Source organism: Suncus etruscus, chromosome 5 (assembly GCF_024139225.1).
Source record: "Suncus etruscus isolate mSunEtr1 chromosome 5, mSunEtr1.pri.cur, whole genome shotgun sequence".
NCBI classification, from domain to species: domain Eukaryota; kingdom Metazoa; phylum Chordata; class Mammalia; order Eulipotyphla; family Soricidae; genus Suncus; species Suncus etruscus.
Genome location: NC_064852.1, coordinates 105406681 through 105427208, shown reverse-complemented (window position 1 = coordinate 105427208; position 20528 = coordinate 105406681). Strand labels below are relative to the sequence as shown.

At 40.3% G+C, this 20528-nt stretch overlaps 1 protein-coding gene across 5 annotated transcripts in view; it reads left to right on the top strand.

Moving 5' to 3' along the window:
* Positions 1-2484, top strand: part of ENPP2 (ectonucleotide pyrophosphatase/phosphodiesterase 2) — a 157127-nt gene extending 154643 nt beyond the window's left edge. For all 5 annotated transcript variants that reach the window (XM_049773393.1, XM_049773395.1, XM_049773391.1 and 2 more), the window contains one exon: positions 1882-2484. In XM_049773393.1, coding sequence (XP_049629350.1) covers positions 1882-2052 — 171 coding nt within the window. In that variant the 3' untranslated portion in view covers positions 2053-2484. The remainder of the gene's footprint in view (positions 1-1881) is intronic.
* The last annotated feature ends 18044 nt before the right edge of the window (positions 2485-20528 follow it).

Here is a 20528-nt window from a genome sequence, read left to right as displayed (position 1 = left end):
ATGGTCAAACTGAGGGTTAGTCAGCATCATTGTGGGGAGAGTTATATTTATGTTTAAGGCTGTCCTTTGCTGTAAATTGCAAAGATCTTGGTTAACCGGGTCAAAAGGGTGGAACATCAAAGGTTAGAATCCTCACTCCCCCAGTTTGTAAAGCAAATTCTTTCTAGTGTTTCATCTTATCTAAAAGAGCCAGGCATCAGTTTCCTGAACCAGGCTATATGTTTAGCATTGTCAAAAACTCTCAGTAATCTCTGTCCAGGTGTATGTGGGTTGGAGCTTTCTGAGAAAACCCATTACAGGTTCCTGGATTTTAGTGGGTAGTTTATTGAAAATGAGCACAATAAACATTTCGGCATTTCTGATTCTTCTCAGATCTGGGGTCCCTTCTACTTATAGAACAGTTTGCAATAAAAAGCACTACTGTAATCCCAAATGAATGAAATGAAATTATTTGCATTTGCATGGGTCTTTCTATCTTATGTCTACTAATGAAAATATACCCTTCACCACAATTCAGGTTCTCATAGCTCTTTATTCAAAAATTAAAGAAAGGAGGTTTTATTTTGTTTTGGTTTTATGTTGTGGGGGACCTGGACCATAACTGACTTGGTAAGGGCTTACTTCTGGTTCAAGGACCACTCTGAGTGGGACTCAGGGAACCATATAGGATCCTGGGACTCAAACCTAGATCTACCAATTGCAAGGCAAATACCCTGCTATTGCTATTATGTTGCTCTGGCCCTGTAAGTAATGTTTGTTTGCCATTGTTTTAATGTAAAAAATGCTTTGAATGAATCACCTTTTGTTTTCAAACTTAGACATGAATTAAATTGTTTAATGTAACCATCTGGATATCTTTCATCTTCTAGAGTGTGTGCCATTGAAGCACTTCCTGGAAAGTTCCTAAAGCAGAGATATTTCCTTTCCTCTTTCCAAGATCTGCTTTTCATATTATGCCTACCTTCTTTCCCATTTATTCCTTATGTTTTTCATCTTTTCAAGGTGCTGCTGACGTAAGCATTCTTATCCATGTAGACAGTGAAAAAACTGAGAGCAAAAGAGGTCGAATAGCTAAGAATTGGAGGAGCCATAATTCTAACCCAGACTTCTTGGGTTCCAAAATTCCCAGGTGTTATCCTATGAGCTATGACAAGTTGAATTCTTTAATCAATATCAGTTCTGCTTGGTTCATGATATTGAGCAGGGGTCCTCAAACTATTTAAACTGGGGGCCAGTTCATCATCGATTAGACTGTTGGAGGGCCGAACTATAGTTAAAAAAAACTATTAGCAAATTTCTATGCACACTGCACTTAACTTGTTTTGAAGTAAAAAGACAGTGGTGGCAAATACAGGGAAGATAAATGTTTTCCTCAGTAGCCCATATGTGGTCCACGGGCTGTAGTTTGAGGACATCTGAGTAGATTCTTCTAGAAGACTAGAAATGACAACACATAACTGTACTACACTCAAAGTATTCATTTGCCTTGGGAGACAGCAGAGCTTTGCAAATGATTCTTGTTGTGTGTCCAATTTGACAGCGGGGGGTGGGGGGGGGGGAAGAAACCAATTAGTGAATCCTGCAGGACCTTGGTTTTCCTAATTTTGATTTATGTTCTAAGGACTTATTGAGTCAAATGCTCTTTCACACCACGTGCTTCATTTACTAGGGAGAGCAAATTACTGTTGAAAATGTTTATAGCCAAGGGCAGGTGTTTGTGGTATATCATGAAAAAGAATATAGTGAGAAATGGAGCAGGCCAGAAAGGAATCAGACCCTGTGACTCTGTGGGCAAAAGTATGTCAGAGTCATTCACTGGTGAATTTGGAGAAAAGTGCCCATTTCAAGAACCTTCCCTGATTGTTCTGGTTTCCATTGCAGAGCTCAGAGGATGAGTCAAGATGGGTAGAAGACCTCATCAAAATGCACACAGCTCGCGTGCGGGACATAGAACACCTCACCAGTCTGGATTTTTTTCGAAAGACCAGCCGTAGTTATTCAGAAATTCTGTCACTAAAGACTTACCTGCATACATATGAGAGTGAGATTTAACCTTCTGATCACCTGCAGTGCAGTCTTAAAACTGGTGTATATTTTTATATTGTTTTATATTTATTAATTTGAAACCAGGACATTAAAAATGTTAGTATTTTAATCTCATACCAAATCTGACATATTACGCCTGAATGACTTCACTGTTTTTCTGTAATGGTTGATTAGGTAGTCTTGTGCTGTGAGTGGCGCTTGTAATAAATATTGCTGCTTGCATCATTAATGGAAACTTTTCTAAAGAGTTCGATGCTGCACATTTCATAGTGCATTGAGGAAATATTGGTTTCCCAGTGCTCAGTTGCCACACTTAGTCCTGTACTTTAGCAAAATACTGATTTTGTAAAGTTGCATTCACTTACTGTTAATTATGACAGACATATTTAAGCCTTATAAACCAATCTTAAGTATAATAAATCACATGTTCAGTTTTTATTTCGGGTTCGATTTCACTTATCAATGAGAGTGTCTGTTTCTGGTGTGCACGAAAGGTGTGTATTACTGGTATCACATCCTTTTTTTCTCCTCGGGTGTAGTTCACATAAGCAAAAGGGCACCATTATTCTTACTCATAATAACTTAGAAGAGATTGTTTCATTTCTTCCCAAAATGGGAAAAGCCTAGGGAAAAAAAGTTCCTGGATATCCTTTCTCACTTTCTCCTTTAAAAGTTTGGCTCTTTCCTATTCCCTCCCTCCCTCCCTCCCTCCCTCCCTCCCTCCCTCCCTCCTTCCCTCCCTCCCTTCCTCCTTCCCTCCCTCCCTCCCTCCCTCCCTCCTCCCTCCCTCCCTCCCTCCCTTCCTTCCTTCCTCCTCCCTTCCTCCCTTCCTCCTTCCTTCCTTCCTTCCTTCCTTCCTTCCTCCTTCCTTCCTTCCTTCCTTCCTTCCTTCCTTCCTTCCTTCCTTCCTTCCTTCCTTCCTTCCTTCCTTCCTTCCTTCCTTCCTTCCTGCCATCTTTCCTTCCTGCCATCTTTCCTGCCTTCCTTTCTTCCTGCAGACTCAGGGGACCATATGAGGTGTTAGAAATGGAACCTGGGTGGGCTATAACCCACTATACTATTGCTCTAGCCCCTACTAGTCCTTTTCTATGCAGCCCATCTCCTCCTTCCTGGTGTTAGCATGTGTGACATCACGTGGGTACCCTGGAGTGTAAGGACATGCTGACCCTCAGAAATCTATGAGAACCCCATTTGGAGGTCTCTACACCTAAGATTAGATACATTTGGAAGGATTTTCATCATGAATATCAGTTTGTAGCAGTCCAGAGTTGCACCTTCTGCCTCCCAGACCATTCTTTTAGTGATCTCTGCAGCAATCCACATATCAGTTTGGCCAATTGCCAGGCTTGCTCTAGTTCAAGGATTCCAAGGAAGGGAATCAAGATAGGCTTTCCTGAGTCCTCTTCCTCTCATGATTTCATGCATGGACTCCACAGGCTTAACTTCCAGAGACACCACTGGGCCCAGTTCAAATCTTCTTTCTTACAGGAACTTGAAACTGTGCCCCCCAATCCCTTTAAAAATAGTGCCGTCCTGGGCCATAGTTGCATGTGACAAACCCAGATTTGATCTTTGTCAACCTATATCATTCACTGATCACCTCCAGGAGTAAGTCCTGAGCATGGAACCAGAAGTAACCCCTAAGCACTGTGAGGTGTGGCACAAAACCCCAAAATAAATAAAAAATTAATATTTAAAGAAATGTCTTAAAGTTTGCAGTGCTGAAGAAATAATACGAAACTACTTAAATTCTTCCCCTGGCACCTTATATGGTTTCCCAAGCTCTGCCAGGACTAATCCCAGAGTGGAGAACCAGTAGTAATTCCTGAGGCCTTCTGGGTATGACCCCCCAAACCAAAATATATAGAGAAGGTGTGGCCATACCTGAATAGAAATTATTCCTGTTTCTGGGCTCAGAGAACTCTCCTAAACATCTGCAGTGGTCAGATATAGTTCTGGGGATCAAATTGGGGGCAGAAACATGTAAAGTCAGCACCTTTACCTATGTACAATGTCTATAGCGCATAGCCAACACATTGAAAGGAGGAAAAGAATCTTTCCCCACACTAACCAGTTCAGTTGTGATATATACTGTAAAAGAATTACGATGCAGAGCAACTAAGTAGGAGGTAGAAAGAGAAGAGTCTCATAGATTACATGATAGGGACCAAAGCAATAGCGCAGCGATAGGGTGTTTACCTTGCATGAGGCTGACCCATGATGGGCCTGGGTTCAATTCCCAGTGCCCCATATGGTCTCCCAAAGACAGGAGCGATTTCTGAGCACATAGCCAGGAGTATTCCCTGAGCATCACCGGGTGTGGCCCCTTAAAAACAAAAACAACATATTGCATGTTAGCCAGTGCTTGGTGGATGTAAAGAAGTGGCCTGGAGGAGGACAGAAGGAAGAGGGTGAGAGAGTGTGAATGTGTCTGAAAGGGCTGGATATAAAGCAGCTATAAAATAGGGCTGGATCGGTAAAGACCAGGTCACTAAACCCCCCCACATCCCATTGAAATTTGGGATTTGATTCTTAATGTATTGGAAAGTAAAATTATCAAAGGTTCCAATTTCAGATTTTAGTTTCCTGACATAGATTTGTAATAAGACAGCAGTACACTTTAAATAGAATTCCACATTAATGGTTTTGAAAAGAGGTAGGTTTAACTCGAAGGTGCTGTAACTTAGTCTCCCAATATTAGCCTTAAAATGGCACAGGTCAGGGGCCTGCACAGTGGCGCAAGGGGTAAGGCCTTGCCTGCACTAGCCTAGGATGGACCGTGACAGGCGCCCCCATAGGGTTCCCCCCAAGCCAGGAGCGATTTCTGAGCGCATAGCCAGGAGTAACCCCTGAGCGTCACCAGGTGTGGACCACTCCCCACACCCCAAAATGGCACAGGTCAACGTTTTTTTCTTTTTAAAGAGATTGACTACTTTTTTGTATCACCTTAAATTGAACTCGTCTCAAAATAGCTTACACCTGAGGCTTTGTGCAGAGCAGAAGTTGTAAATTTATTTGAGCATTGCTGTTCTATTTTTAAGCTTAGGGTCAAGACTTCCTTCTCCTTAGTAAACTCCAAGCCCAAAGGTACATCAAACACTGTGCATTTTAGGTGAGTGGTTTTGCGATAAACATTTGTCATTAATTATAGAATGATTTATGGAAGCCCATTAAATGCTTGGGCTCTACTAAAATAAAGTTTGGTGAATTTTTTTTTTTAAATGAGGCCTTGGCGGGTCTTCAGGGCCGGCCCTGACAACTTGGGCCCTGGGGGGCAGGCAGAGGAGGGAAACCTCTCCCATTCAATTTTTAAACTGGAGAGGGAGCTCGCAGTTGGACCCAGCAGAGCCCACATGCCAGGAAAGCCGGCCCTCTGTTTTTCTGGTATGTTAGTGTCGCTGGTCGGACAGCGGGCCACAGATCTCCTGGGCTGAACACTTGGTCCAGGAGACTGGGACCCTTTCCCCCCATGCCAGGTGGGTCTTCATGGCCGGCCCTGGCAACTCGGGCCCTGGGGGGCAGGCAGAGGAGGGAAACCCCTCCCTTATGTATATTTGACCCCCTGTTTTGTTTGCTACTAATACTATTTTTTAAAACCACACGGGCGCAAATGTACTGTTTAAGCATTATTCAAAAATGTTCCTGATACTAGACTGTTCCTAGGAATAGAATCAGGATGCCCAAGATTCTGATAAAACACTCAAATTGACCTTTATTGTCTAGTCTTTTATGTATTGCCTCTCCCCTCACCTCTTTGTCTCTCATACCTCCTCATACCCAAACCTTGAACCATTATCTTCCCCTTATTCAACCCTCCTTATCCTCAGTTCCTGATTGGGTAGACACCAAGACTGACCTTCTGCCCCAACACCACCATCCCGCTCCTCATTGAATGACACCCTCTAGGTCCTCAGCTCATGCCTATACAAGCAACTACAACCAACACGCCTGTTGACCCATGCTTGGTGGCCCCTCATGCCCCCATAAAACTATGGACTGTTGCATGATACCGGAATCAGCTTCAGCATAACCCCTAGTTCAAGGACAATATAGGGTTCTGTAATGTCGCAAAAACATGTCTCAAACTCAACTATCACCTGTTCTCTTCAAATACCCTTGTTTTCTTTCTTTTTAAAACATAAAAGGGTCACATGCATCTCTTTTGTATATCTCAGATGTATTCCCTTACATCTATAATTCTTTTCAAATATCCTCATATAGTGATAATTTTGCCCACTAGATTAGTTATTTGATTGCTTGATTTTCCCCCTGTGAGATCTGTTTTATAAGCAACACTGGTAGAAGAGTAACTTGTATAGATTTCACGTTTATACCAAGTTCCGGGAAATGTTAGACTTTATTCGTTGGCCCCCAGATGCACCAACAATTTCTTGTGGCATTGCTTCTCTTTTGTATAGGCACATTAAAATGGGAAAATAATACATATGTAAACAAGTTTTTATCTAATAGAGATGGGAACACAAATTTGGTAATGTAATTAGGCCTTTTACCCTGAACATTGGCATAATGATTTGGCTCAGGTCTCAGAAGAATGGGCATCGCCCACACACACCTGAACTATGGAAACAACCACAATTGTCTTTAACAGTCTCAGGATCCAAGCTCTACCAGAGAAGACCTACCACTGCTTTGGCATTTGCTGCGGACTGTTTTATCCTGATGAGATAAAAAGTTCCTAAGCATTACCTTAGTGAGTTCATTTTCCCACTGGAAGTCAAGCGGCAGCATGAAGAGGCAAATATGAAATAATGAATTATGAAATATGAAATGAATGAGACCACACAGAATGCATGGGGACTTGCGTCTAGAAAGACAAAGACAAATTTATTTTTTGAGCTAGGTAACTTTTAAAGGTTGAGGTTTGGAATGCAGGGTGTAATTTTGGACATCAAAGGAAGTGGGAGATGGTTAGGGAAACAATGAAATGGATGGCTAAAATTTGCACATTAAAGAACCGATACTGAAGGTGAAAAGAAGTTTTGTTTTGGGTTAGCTTTGTTTTGGGCAAGTAGGAGAAACCAGGTAATTTTCAGGGAAGTGGGAAGAGAGAAATATTTTAGACTTTTGGGGGAAAACTGAAAATTGCTCTACTATGAGCTAAGTTTTTGGGAAAAACATGATCTTGGCGCCAAGGTAGCAAAGATCACAAGAGCTGGTCAGTGGGAGACTTTTGGCGGGATTTGTACTGTCCTTCTTTGTTAGAAAGAATTACTAAGGCCTGATTTCTAATATTGGTCAAAAATAAAGAGAGAGATAGTTACAGCCACATATTAGAATTATGGCCAAACTATCCATGCAAAGGGTCAACTGATTTTGACTGCTCTAAGTGGGCCTTTTTGGCAAATAATTCTTTTTCAGGAGTGCAACACTTTTTTGATGTGTGCCCTTCCTGAATGGGGTGTAACAGGCATTGACTTACTCCAAAGAGCACTCCCAACACCCAGGTGACTCAGCAACAGTCTGCATGCAGGGCTGATCGCTCTGCACTTAATGATATCCTGAAACTAGAGAATGCTCCATATCAGCCTGACATCGATGAAAGAAATGCACAGAATCCAGTCTTTAAATAGAAAAGTCTGATACCAACTATAGCTAAAGTGTGCAAAAGTTTCACCGGGACCTTGAGAATGACTGGAGTTGGATAGACTGGTATGCCTGGAACCCAGAGTCTGTCTTATGCCAAAAAACTTCTGGGGTGAGGCCTTTTTGTAATCAGGTCAAGGACTTTTTTTTTCCATTTTCTCCATTTTTCTGGACCTATGCAAACATTGGCGATTGCCACTATCACACCTTTACTATATATTTTTTTTTACTCTTATCCTTTAAGGAAAAAAAATACAACTTACTGAACTTAAAAACAACAACAACAAAAAAAATGAGGCCTTGGTTCATCCATGCTTGCTTTTATTGAACAAGTTGCCAACAGCACACTGCCTGGTGGTCCTATTTCAGTGAACGAATTCTGAAACTGTCTATTGAAAATGAATTCATGGTGACTCTGGTAAACCAGAAAACTGGAAACATAATTTTTCAAAGTAAAAGACATTCTGAAATTTTTGTTTGCTTTTTTGGGGGGGACTATACCAGTGCTCAGGGCTTACTCCTGGTTCTGCTCTCAAGGATCATTTCTAGCAGGATCAGGGGCTATGTAAGATGCTGGGGATTGAAACAGATTTAAGGCAAGTGCCCTACCAGCAGTACTCGCTCTCTGGCCCCAACATTCTGAATTGTTTAGAAGAGATTATTTAAGAAAAAAATCTGAATAAAGACTTTGGGCTTACTCACAGACCCCAAATTCAGTGCCCCATTATTCCTTGTGACATTTAGGAAGAAAGGGACTGTGACTAAGTAAGGTCTAGCAGGGGTCTCAAACTCGCAGCCCACAGGCCGCAAACATCCCTCTGTACAACATTTTGTGGCCCTGCCCTAGAGGAATCTTTTTTTGTTTTGTTTTGTTTTAGTTGTTTGGGTCACACCCCCCAATGTTCAAGGCTTACTACTGACTTTGCACTCAAGGATCACCCCGACTTTGCCTCCTGTGGCCCGCAGGTAAATTTAGTTTGAGACCCCTGCTCCTCTTGTTGGTCTTCTCACTTCAACTTTCTCTGCTGTGTCATACTTGTGACTTTGTTTCACTCAGCACAAATGAGACTCATTCAATTTGTTGTAGTATCAATTTTAGTAGAAGTGCCTCACTTCTTGTGAATGGGAAGGTAGAAGGCAATAGAAATTATATGAAGGATGTGACAGAGCAAGCTTAGATGTTAGTCTGTAGGCTCTGAAATAAATGGAATACTATAGGAAGTCCAGCTACAAATGGTAATAGTTTCTACTTACACTGCATTTTTGGAAATTGTCCCTGACCCCTTGAACGTAACTGAAGAGGGAATAGGGACACAGAAATGTTTTAAGAATGAAGCATAGCTAAGTAAAATGTTTTATTGAGGTAACCAACACAAAGCCAGACATTTAAAGTAAACAACTTGATAAATGTTTGTCACTCACATAGACATACCCATAAAACCACTGTCATAATCAAAATGATAATACCAGTAGGATAGCTAAATGGTCAGTTATTGACCAAAGCAAGGTCTCTAAAATGAAGACTTCTGTGGGAAGGAGGGGGGCATCCTGACTCTGAACCTAGTTGTCTGCCCAACAAATGTTTAAAAGCTTAAAATTTGCAGTTACTTGACTAACATAAGTAGCAAGTCAAAAATTTCTGCTCTGCATGTATGGAGCCTGTAGTTATTCCCATGACAGTATACTTCAAGGAAGGAGAAACTTTGTATCTCTTAGGCTAATCTCCCCAATATTTACTATGCCTATGCAAAAAAGAGGCAGAAATTAACTTTTTGTTATTGTTGTTGTTTTTTGCTTTGTTTTATTTTTATTTTGGGAACGTGGTTATTGTTTGGTTGTTGTCTTTATTACTGTGGTGCTTTTCGTCTTTTTTATTTATTTATTTTTGAATTGTTATTTTTTTCTTCCTTTTTTCCTTTCTTCTCTTAAAGTGATATTTATAGCCTTGAACTCCTCCCGTTTTTCACTTGTTTGATTTTTACCCCTCCCCCCTTTTTTCTTTCCTTCGAACCGGACCACATAACTTGAACCATCTTGTTCTGCCTTATTAATTGAGGGGGAAATAATGGAGGGTACCAAGAGCAAACAGTCATATGAACATTGATTAGAAATAAAAAATGATCAGACTTAAACACTAAATCCAATGCCAATGACAACAGAACAATAGAATCGATACCCAATCTACAACAAGCTATACACAGAGGGGACTAGTTACACAAGCATTCCGAATGGCAAAGGAGGGAGACATAGGATACATGCTGGGAACGGGTGGAGGGAGGACAACATTGGTGGTGGGAATGCCCCTGATCCAATGTCACTATGTACCTAAAATATAACTGTGAAAGATTTGTAATCCATTTTGGTCAAAATAAAAATTATTAAAAAAATGTCTGCTCTGCAAAATAGCCATCCCATGTCTCAGGGCTACATAAGAATTATGTAAGAGGCTTCGTCTGAAACATAAGTTGATAAAATTTCCCATCCATTTCTATCACTACCTTCAAATTTTAGGTTATATACAATATACCTAAGAAAAGGTTTGTAATCTCTTAAAAAAGGTAATCTTTTACCATTTCAAAGCTACTGTCGGGAGACTGAGTTATACATACATACATACATACATACATATATATATACATATACATATATATATATATATATATATATATATATATATATATATATATATATATATATATATATATATATATATATAAAACACCCAGCAGCGCTCAGGGGGTTACTCCTGGCTCTATGCTCAGAAATCACTCCTGGCAGGCTCAGGGGACCATATGGGGTTTGAACCACCGACCTTCTGCATGCAAGGCAAACACCTTACCTCCAGGCTATCTTTCTGGCCCCATACCTTTATATATATATTGTAAAGAAAAAATATTTTCAAGGCTGTGGGGCTTTTTTTTGCAAGACTGGGAGTGGGGAGCTTAAGGCATCTGAAGTTAGTGGAGTGCTACATATCTTGAGAAAAAGCTAGAACCCCTAAGAAAAAATAACTTCTCGAGAATGAAGAGAGAACAAGAGAGGAGCTGAACCTGGGATTTGGAAGGACATGTGGTGTGCTCACTTCAGAGGGACTGGAGCCTGGTCCTGGGCTACATGACATAAGCAAACCTCAAGGGACAAGGCCACAGGCTCTGGGAAGCCCTGCACATCTGCTGACTTCCCATCCTTATCTATTCCTAGAATTTGGGTGTGGCTAAGGAGGAAGTTGGGAAACTTGATAAAAGCTCAATAAAAGCTTCAGAACAATCAGTGCTGTCAGGGATGTGGGGAAAAAGGAGCTCTCATTCTGCTAGTAGGAATGCCATCTAGTTCAGCCTTTCTGGAAAACAATATGGAGATTCCTCAAAAAACTGGAATTGAGCTCTCATATAAACCAGCTATACCACTCCTGGCCCAGGAAACAAAAACACAATACAAAAATGCCTTCTGCACACCTATATTCATTGCAGTGCGATTTATAATAGCCAGAATCTGGAAATAACCCAGAGAGATGCCTGACAACAGATGAATGGCTAAAGAAACTGTGGTACATGTACACAATGGAACACTATGCAGCTTTCAGGAAAAATGAAGTCATGAAATTTTCCTATACATGGTTGAACATGGAAACTATTATGCTGAGTGATACAAGTCAGAGAGAGAGAGAGAGAGTGAGAGATGCACACACAGAATAGTCTCACTCATCTGTGGTAGTAAGAAAAATAAAAGGTTGGTAATAATACTCAGAAACAATAGAAATGGGGGCTAGAAGGATCAGCCCACTATATGAAGCTTATCACAAAGAGTGGTGAGTGCAGTTAGAGAAATAACTACACACGCAGCCGAAGAGATAGTACAGTGGTAGGGCTTTTGCTGTGCATGTGGCCAACCCAGAGGAACCTGGTTCGATCCTGGCATCTCAAATGATCCCCCAGGCTGCCAGGAGTGATTTCTGAGTGCAGAGCAAGGAGCAACCCTGAACACCACTGGATTTGACCCAAAAACCAATCAATTAATAAAAGAATGCCTGTCTCGAATACAGGCAAGGGATGGGGGAAGAGAAGGATGGGGAGCATTGGTGGTGGGAAGATTGCACTGGTGAAGGGTGCTGTTCCTTTTTCTTTTCTTTTTTTTTTGGGGGGGGGTGGGTGGGTTGGGTCACATTTGGTGGAGGTGCTCATGGTTACTCCTAGCTCTGTACTCAGAAATTGCCCTGCATGGGGGACCATATGAGATGCTGGGATTTGAACTGTTGTCCGACATGTGTTGGTTGCGTGCAAGGTAAATGCCTTACTGTTGTTCTATTGCTCTGCCCCCCCCCCCACCCCGTGCTGTTCTTTTTTATGACTGAAACCCAACTACAAACATGTTTGTAATCATGGTGCTTAAAGATATGGTTAAAAAAAAAACTTCACACGGGGGGGGGGTGTGAGGGAGGAGGATAGGGGAGGTAAGATGGGAACGGAGGTGTAGGGAGGACAAACTGGTAATGGGAATCCCCCTAATTTTATGTTGATATGTACCTAAAATATTATTGTCAACAATATGTAAGCCATTATGATCAAAATAAAAATTATATTAAAAAAAGCTTCAGTGCCAACTGGCAGTGCAGGATATAAATGATACATGGACTCAGAAAATCTATGAGTTCCATTTGGAAAATGTCTCACCCTTTGTTTGGTACCTATTCACTATTTAATAATTACTAGCATAATATTATTAGCATAATTATTATTTATATAATATAATTTATATAATAATAATTATTAGCATAATAAAATGAACCAGGTTAAAAAGAAAAAAAGAATAGTGGAAGAAGCAGCCTGAGAACCAGCAAATAGAAAATAATAGAAATAGAAAATAGAAAGTAATATTAAACCCAAGGAAAGTCACTTTAGACATAAGGAAAATAGTGATGCTAAATGCCAGAGAGAGACTTAATTGAATGGGAATTTGAAAAACATCCATGAATTTTGCAATGAGGTGGTCATAAATGACCTTTCTAGAAGCACATTCAGTGGAGTGGTTAAAAGAGAAAAAGGCCAAACTGCTCTTGTATGGCACTGAGTGGAAATTGTCATGTGGAGAAATAAAAAAAGGAGAAACAATGTAGGAAGCAGAAGCTAGTTTTATTCTGTTTAAAAAAGAAAGCCTTTATGGGTTGGTAAGAAGATTTGGCGAGGGCCCGGAGAGATAGCTCAGTGGCGTTTGCCTTGCAAGCAGCCGATCCAGGACCTAAGGTGGTTGGTTCGAATCCTGGTGTCCCATATGGTCCCCTGTGCCTTCCAGGAGCTATTTCTGAGCAGACAGCCAAAAGTTACCCCTGAGCACCGCTGGGTGTGGCCCAAAAACCAAAAAAAAAAAAAAAAAAAGAAGATTTGGCGATCTGATCCTGCAAAGTAAAATGATGGATAAAGGAAATGTAAACAACGCAAAAGTTGAAAGCATTTGATGTAAGAAGAGTCAGCTGTCACCACTTTTCTTTCAAATGAAGGAACTAATTGAATTACTCAGGTAATTCAGTTTTGCTATTGTGATTTCAATTGCTATTATAAGACATCTGATGTATATCACACTTGAAAAATGGTGGCCTTCTCTTTTTTTTAGAGAGAGAGAGAGGGAAGAGAGAGAGAGAGAGAGAGAGAGAGAGAGAGAGAGAGAGAGAGAGAGAGAGAGAGAGAGAGAGAGAGAGAGAGAGAGAGAGAGAGAGAGAGAGAGAGAGAGAAAGTAAAATCACCAACCCCAGGTGAATGAGTCTGAATAAGGGTCGCACATGAAATAATCCAAACCAAATAATCCAAATTTTATAGTCTGACATTCTGTCTCCCGCAAGCTGCCTGCCAGAACTGTTTTTATTGAGTACAGAGACCTCGCCCAGTGGAGCAGTAACAACATCTTAAGGCAGGGGTCTCAAACTTGCGGCCTGCAGGCCGTTTGCGGCCCTCTGTACAACATTTTGTGGTCCTGCCCTAGAGGAATCTTTTTTGTTTTGTTTTGTTTTAGTTGTTTGGGTCACGCCCCCCAATGTTCAAGGTTTACTACTGACTTTGCATTCAAGGATCACCCAGACTTTGCCTTCTGCGGCCCCCAGGTAAATTGAGTTTGAGACCCCTGTCTTAAGGGCTGATTGCCAGGATATTCTGAGCCTGACCTGTCCAGGTTTACATATGAAACAATTTTTATTTTGGATGAAACCAAGTTGTAAACAGACAAATACAAAGAAACCAGGGATGATCTTTTATTTTAGGTAAAATAAGGTGTAGCCTAACAGCCCAGAGACAGGCAGGGGGGAGGGGTAGGTTAACGGGACATTGGTGGTGGAAAATGTGCACTGTTGAAGGGTGGTGGTGTACATTCTATAATTAAAACTCAATCATGAACAATTTTGTATCCATGTTGCTTAAATGAAGTAATTATCTTAAAAAACAGAAAGGAACAAAGAAAATGAAAATTAAAAACTATGCAAAAGCTGTAGAAGAAAAATAAAATAGAAGAAAGTAAATAAAATAGATGAAATTTAAAAAGAAAAATGGTGGCCTGCAAGCTAGATATATAGACATTGTTTTGTTGTGCTACATGATAGATATTTTATCAGATGCCAACATTTTTAAAAATCAACAAACATTCCATACATATCCAGTTTTGTAAGGAAAATTATTTTGCCATTTGAGGTAATATGGTTTACAATAGTATTAATATTCTTCTGTCACTTCCTTTTTTGGGGGGGTTCACAACGGCAGTGCCCAGGGATTACTCCTAGCTCTACGAAGAACATTCTGGAGAGTGCTCAAAGAACTCAAAATTGAGCTGCCATTTGACCCAGAAATTGCTCTCCTAGGTATCTACCCCCAAGTTGGAAGGACATTCATTCCAAAGTATGTGTGCACCCCACTATTTATCGCAGCACTCAGTATAATAGCCAAGTCCTGGAACCAACCTCGATGCCCAACAACAGATGAATGGATCATTAAGATGTGGTATCTATACACAATGGAATACTACATGGCAGTCAGAAATGATACAATCACAGACTTTGCAGCAACGTGGATGGACCTAGAACATCCTCAGACATCGCCCCTGGCAGGCACAGGGACCATCTGGGATGCCAGGATTCAGGATTGGTCATGTGCAAGGCAAACACCTTACCGCATGCTATCGCTTGGCCCCACAAACTTGGTTTTTATTAAATGGCAGTTTAGTGACTGAAATTTACTCTTCCTTCACTTTCTGAGATTGTTAAGTTCTTAATACTTGGGGGATTTCATCATAAAAATGTGTTTTCTTTATGTACTGTACTGTTGGAAGAACTTGAAAAATTTGCAACAACCTAAGGACCAGGAGAAGATTGGTAGGTTTATCTTTAAGCATTTCTGTTCTATTCTGAAAGCAAAGCTGTCTGGGGATGGGAATCCAGGGATACGAACAGGTGAGGGACTGTGGCATATACTTTGATAGTGAATTAATTCTACCATTAAAAGTCTCCATGTTCTATGTTTTTCCATGACATATTCTATGTTTCTCCAACTCTTATGTTCACACAGCTTTTCCTGTTGTGTTTCTCAAAAGTCATTGTACTATATTACCTCTAAAATATTACAAAACTGTTTGAGAATGTGTGGACAGGGAAATGTTTGTTCCTGTTCCAATGATACCTTCCTTCTGCAAGCTATTTTAGTTTAATTTAGGTTCCAGATTTAACAAATTATGGGGCCTTTAATAGTTCTTACTCTCTTACCAAAGGTAGCTTCTCTCTTGAGATGACTAAAAGCTGACTGGTAATTGTGGAAAATATAAAAATTTAAGCCTGTTTTTCTTTTAATTTAATTAAGTTTCAGTTGTACAATGTTCCAACAGAATTCCCAGTTTCCCTAGTTAACACTCTCCCAGTCCCCCACCCCAGCCTTCTTCTGTGGCAGACACTTTTCTTCTCCTCTCTTTTATTCTTTTTATCCTTTTAGGCATGATTTGCAATGTTCCTGAAGGGGTATTGTGAATTATCACTTCACTTCCTTTCAAGTCCTATTTCTTGTCCACAGCGATCTTTTCCAACTATTATTGTCATAGTCTTCTGTCTTTTTTTAATATAATTTTTATTTTGAACATAGTGGCTTACAAATTGTTGACAATAATATTTTAGGTACATATTTACATAAAATCAGGGGGATTCCCATCACCGATTTGTCCTCCCTACACCTCCGTTTTTGTCCTACCTCCCAAATCCTCCTCCCTCACCCTCGGGGCTGCTAGAAAATGTAGTCCCCTCTGTACCTAGTTTACTACTTAGTAGTCTTGCACCTGTTTGGTCTTGGTGCCTCCCTTATTTCCCCCTCTAACTGGGAGGCAGGACTAGATAGTTCAAGTTATGTTGTTTTGTTTGAAGAAGAGAAAAGTAATAAACTGGGGTAAAAGCCTAATATGCCAAAAATGGGCAGGATCCTACTAGAGGCTCTCATCATCGGTTTGAGAGACAAAGGAGAAAAATAAGGAGTAACACCCCAACAGTACAAAAAGAAGTGTCAAATATTCAGTGAGCACTCCAATAATAAAAACGATAAGCACCACAAAAATAGCCATGGTCTTGAGATAAAAAAAAAAAAAAAAAAACCATGGCAGGGCATATAAAGAAAAAAAAGAAAAGAAGGAAAAAAACATAAATATAAATGGGGACAACAACTTCAATAACGACACCAAAACAAGGAAATTGACAAGAAGTAGATAGGTAAATAAAAATAAAAAAAATAAAATGAGTATTTAAAAAATAAAATATATAAAAAATGTTTTGTGCTTTTTGCCTTTTTTCCCTCCTGCAATGGCACAGTAAATATTGGGATCATTCGAAAAGGAATTCACTTGGCCTAAGAGATATGGGGTTTCTCTACCCTTGGAGTATATTGTCATGGGATTAACTATAGACTCCTCTCAGGTTCATTTGTGCTTTCGTGGTGTTTGGAAGGCTTCTGCTCCTTCCTGGGTGATAAAATCAGACCTCTGTATCTAGAGATCTCAGTATCTGCACAGGTCCAGGAGTGGGATTTATGATGAAGTCTTTCTTTATTGTTCTAGAAGTTCTGTTCCCTCAGTGTCATTTTAATCCATCTTCTGTGGTTGGTGGTCTGGTCTTTGCACTGATCCTAGAATGGAACCTAGGATAGCATCTTTCATTGTGTTTCGAGAAGCCCCATTCCGTTGCAATTGTCTCAGCCAGACCTTTGGAACTGGGGATCATGGTTGTTGTGCAGGTCGTAATTCAAACCCTAGACTGGTTTTTTTTTTATTGGTCCCAAGATATATACAGTTCAGTCATGGTTCTAGTAGCCAGTCATCTGTAAATCGAGATCTTGGCTTTTGGACCGACCAAAGGGTGACAAGTCTTCTGATTTTGTCTTATCATTAGCTGGTGAGGTAGGATAACCTGCTCTTAGGTCAAGTTGTTCCCATTTTCCTCGTTGTCAGGATATCATATTAGAGCTGGCACTTGTTGGTGGCTCAGCAGTATTAAGGATGTCCTGGTTGGGATTTGTTTTCCATAGCTGTTGTGAAGAACTTTGTCGTTTCTATGTCTGGGATCCAGGGTTCAAGGCTGGACGGACGGTGTCTAATCACCTGGGGTCTAAATTGGGTCCACATGACATATTTTCAAGGTGGGAGATATCCCTGTATTGTAAACAAGTATGAGTTCGTATCCCTAGTAGGTAAGAGCTCATTTTTATATGTAGGATTTCCCCTTTTATTAGTGTGCCTTTGCAGGGAGGAATGGTGCTACATTATATTGTCGGTGCATTTGGGGGTGGACAGAGAAGAAAACAGAAACAGGTCACACACCCAAAAAAGATAAAAATAGGAATAAAAATATACGTGCTCACCTATGTATATGTAGAACAAACATTTTAAAAAATAAATTAACAGGGCCCGGAGAGATAGCACAGCGGCATTTGCCTTGCAAGCAGCCAATCCAGGACCAAAGGTAGTTGGTTCGAATCCCGGTGTCTCATATGGTCCCCCGTGCCTGCCAGGAGCTATTTCAAGAATAACCCCTGAGCACCGCCGGGTGTGGCCCAAAAGCCAAAAAAAAAAAAAAAAAAAGAATTAACAAAGTAATTAAAGGAACAAAGTGATGCAAGAGACTACTTTACTTTTGGGGATAAGCAGGTAAGGAGGTGGTGTAATAAGGTCTTATACTTATGTTGAAAGTTTAGGTTTCCCCATTGTCTTTTGGGATTTTCTTGTGGTGTGTGAGTTCTCAGGCACCTTTCCATCACAGCCTTCTTAAGATAGGTAAACATTTGCGGCAGAAAGGTCTTGGAAGAGCTCTTGCATTGGGGATACTTTTAGAGCTAAGTCCAGTTTCAAGTAACAGTCCACGTTAGGGGGAATTGGTAGGGAAGGCCAAGTAGCCTGAGTCTGCAGGGGAGTTGGTTGCCTTTTCTTGAAGGGACGAGGTGTGGGTTTGATTGGGTGTCCCTTTGCTTGGGTGCTGGGTACTGGTTCGTTGAGGTAGGAGGTAAGTCTTGATGCCTAATGGATTAAGAACTGAGGGTGAAGAGTTTTTAATATGGTGGGGGGTCTGGATGGGATTGAAAGGTGAAGGGATAGTTGGATTTCCAAAGGGGGGAAAGGGGAAATTATATGGAAGGAGTAGGAAGGAAGAAAAGAGAAAATATATTAGAAAGAAAGGGAGAAGAGGAAAGAAAAAAGGAAAAGAGAAGAAAGGTATAGAAAAAAATAAAAAAGAAAGTAGCGAGAAGAGATGAGAAAATAGCAAGGGAATGCTAGTTTGCTTGAATGTGTTCAATGAGTAGGGCCTGTAGTATAAGTTTGTACGTCACAGTTGCTGCTTCAGTGGTTGGACTGGTCACGTGCTTCAAGTCCTAAAAGAAGGTATAACCTAGAGATAAAGTGTATGTTAAAGAGTTTTTTCGGGACATTCTCCTAGTGCAATGGTATCTTGTGTGACTGGGCCCCAAAATGCCATCTTAGTTTGTCCACCCTTTGTATCCAAGGATGCCTGTGGATAGAAAAGCTGAGAGGTTATTTTAAATATAGTAAGATTAAGGCATTAAAACATAGTGTTATGAGATGTTTCCTTTGGAGTCAGTGATTTCCCATGGTGTTCTTTACCTGTGATCCTGTATAAGATCCCTAAGGGATTATTATGGGCCTTTGTGTTAGAAGCCTGATTACATACCTGTTCTCTCAATGTTGCTGTTTCTGCTGTTGCTGATTTCTTTGTGGTATAATGTGTTGTCAAGAGTTTGTGTTGCTCCTTTTTCTTGTATTTTGGACCCTACTCCTGAGTATATGATGACTATTACAGTGTTTGGAGTTTCTACCCTGTTAAACCCTGTTATTTGGTTGTTGAGTATTAGTTGTCTATAAAGTGTATGTTCTAGGTGCTTCAGAATAGTGCTATCATCCTGTGTTTATCTTTAGTCTTCTGACTTACTTCGTTTAACATAATATGTTCTAGGTCCATCCACGTTGCTGCAAAGTCTGTGATTGTATCATTTCTGACTGCCATGTAGTATTCCATTGTGTATAGATACCACATCTTAATGATCCATTCATCTGTTGTTGGGCATCGAGGTTGGTTCCAGGACTTGGCTATTATACTGAGTGCTGCGATAAATAGTGGGGTGCACACATACTTTGGAATGAATGTCCTTCCAACTTGGGGGTAGATACCTAGGAGAGCAATTTCTGGGTCAAATGGCAGCTCAATTTTGAGTTCTTTGAGCACTCTCCAGACTGTTATTCATAAATGTTGGACTAGGGGGCATTCCCACCAGCAGTGTATGAGAGTTCCTTTCATACCACATCCCCACCAACACAGATTGTTCCCATTATTTTTGATGTGAACCATCCTCTCTGGTGTAAGGTGGTACCTCATTGTTGTCTTGATTTGGTTCTCCCTGATGATGAGTGAAGGTGAGCATGTTTTCATGTGTTTGTTGGACATTCTTCTGTCTTCCTCAGAGAAGTGTCTATTCATTTCATCTCCCCATTTTTATGACTTTATTTGGTTTTGGGGGGCTCAGCTTTCTGAATGCTTTCTATGTTCTAGATATCAGCCCTTTATCTGATATGTCGAGTGAAAAGATTTTTTCCCATTCTGTTAACTGTCTTTTTGTGTTAAGTAAGGTTTCTTTCACCATGCAGAAGCTTTTTAGTTTAATGTAGTCCCATTTGTTTATGTTTGATGCTAAAGTTCTTGCCATTGGTGCTCCATCCTCGAAGACCTTTTTGATATATAGGTCTTCGAGTGTTCTTCCTATTTTATTCTCAATAAACTTTATAGTTTCGGGTCTGATTTCAAGGTCTTTGATCCATTTTGAGTTGACTTTTGTATAAGGAGTGAGGTATGGGTCAATTTTCACTTTTGTACATGTGGTTTTCCAGTTGTACCAACACCATTTGTTGAATAGACTTTATTTGTTCCATTTCAAGTTCTTGCCTATTTTATCAAATATTAGTTGGCTGTATATCTGGGGGTTTATGTCTGGGAATTCTATTCTGACCCACTGGTTGAGGTCCTGCCTCTGTTCCAGAACCATGCTGTTTTGATCACTATGGCTTTATAGTATAGTTTCAAGTTAGGTAAGGAGATGCCACCCAGCTTCTTGTTTTTCAGTATGTGTTTGGCTATCCTGGGTCTTCTGTGGTTCCATATAAATTTTGTGATTGATTGTTCTAATTCTTTAAAGAATGATGTCTGAATTTGGATTGGGATTGCATTAAATCTATACAGTATTTTGGGTAGGATAGTAATTTTGACTATGTTAATTCTACCTATCCATGACCATGGGATGTTCTTCCATTTCTTAAGATCCTCTTCAATTTCTTTCTGGAGTGTTTTAAAATTTCCCTGGTATAGATCTTTC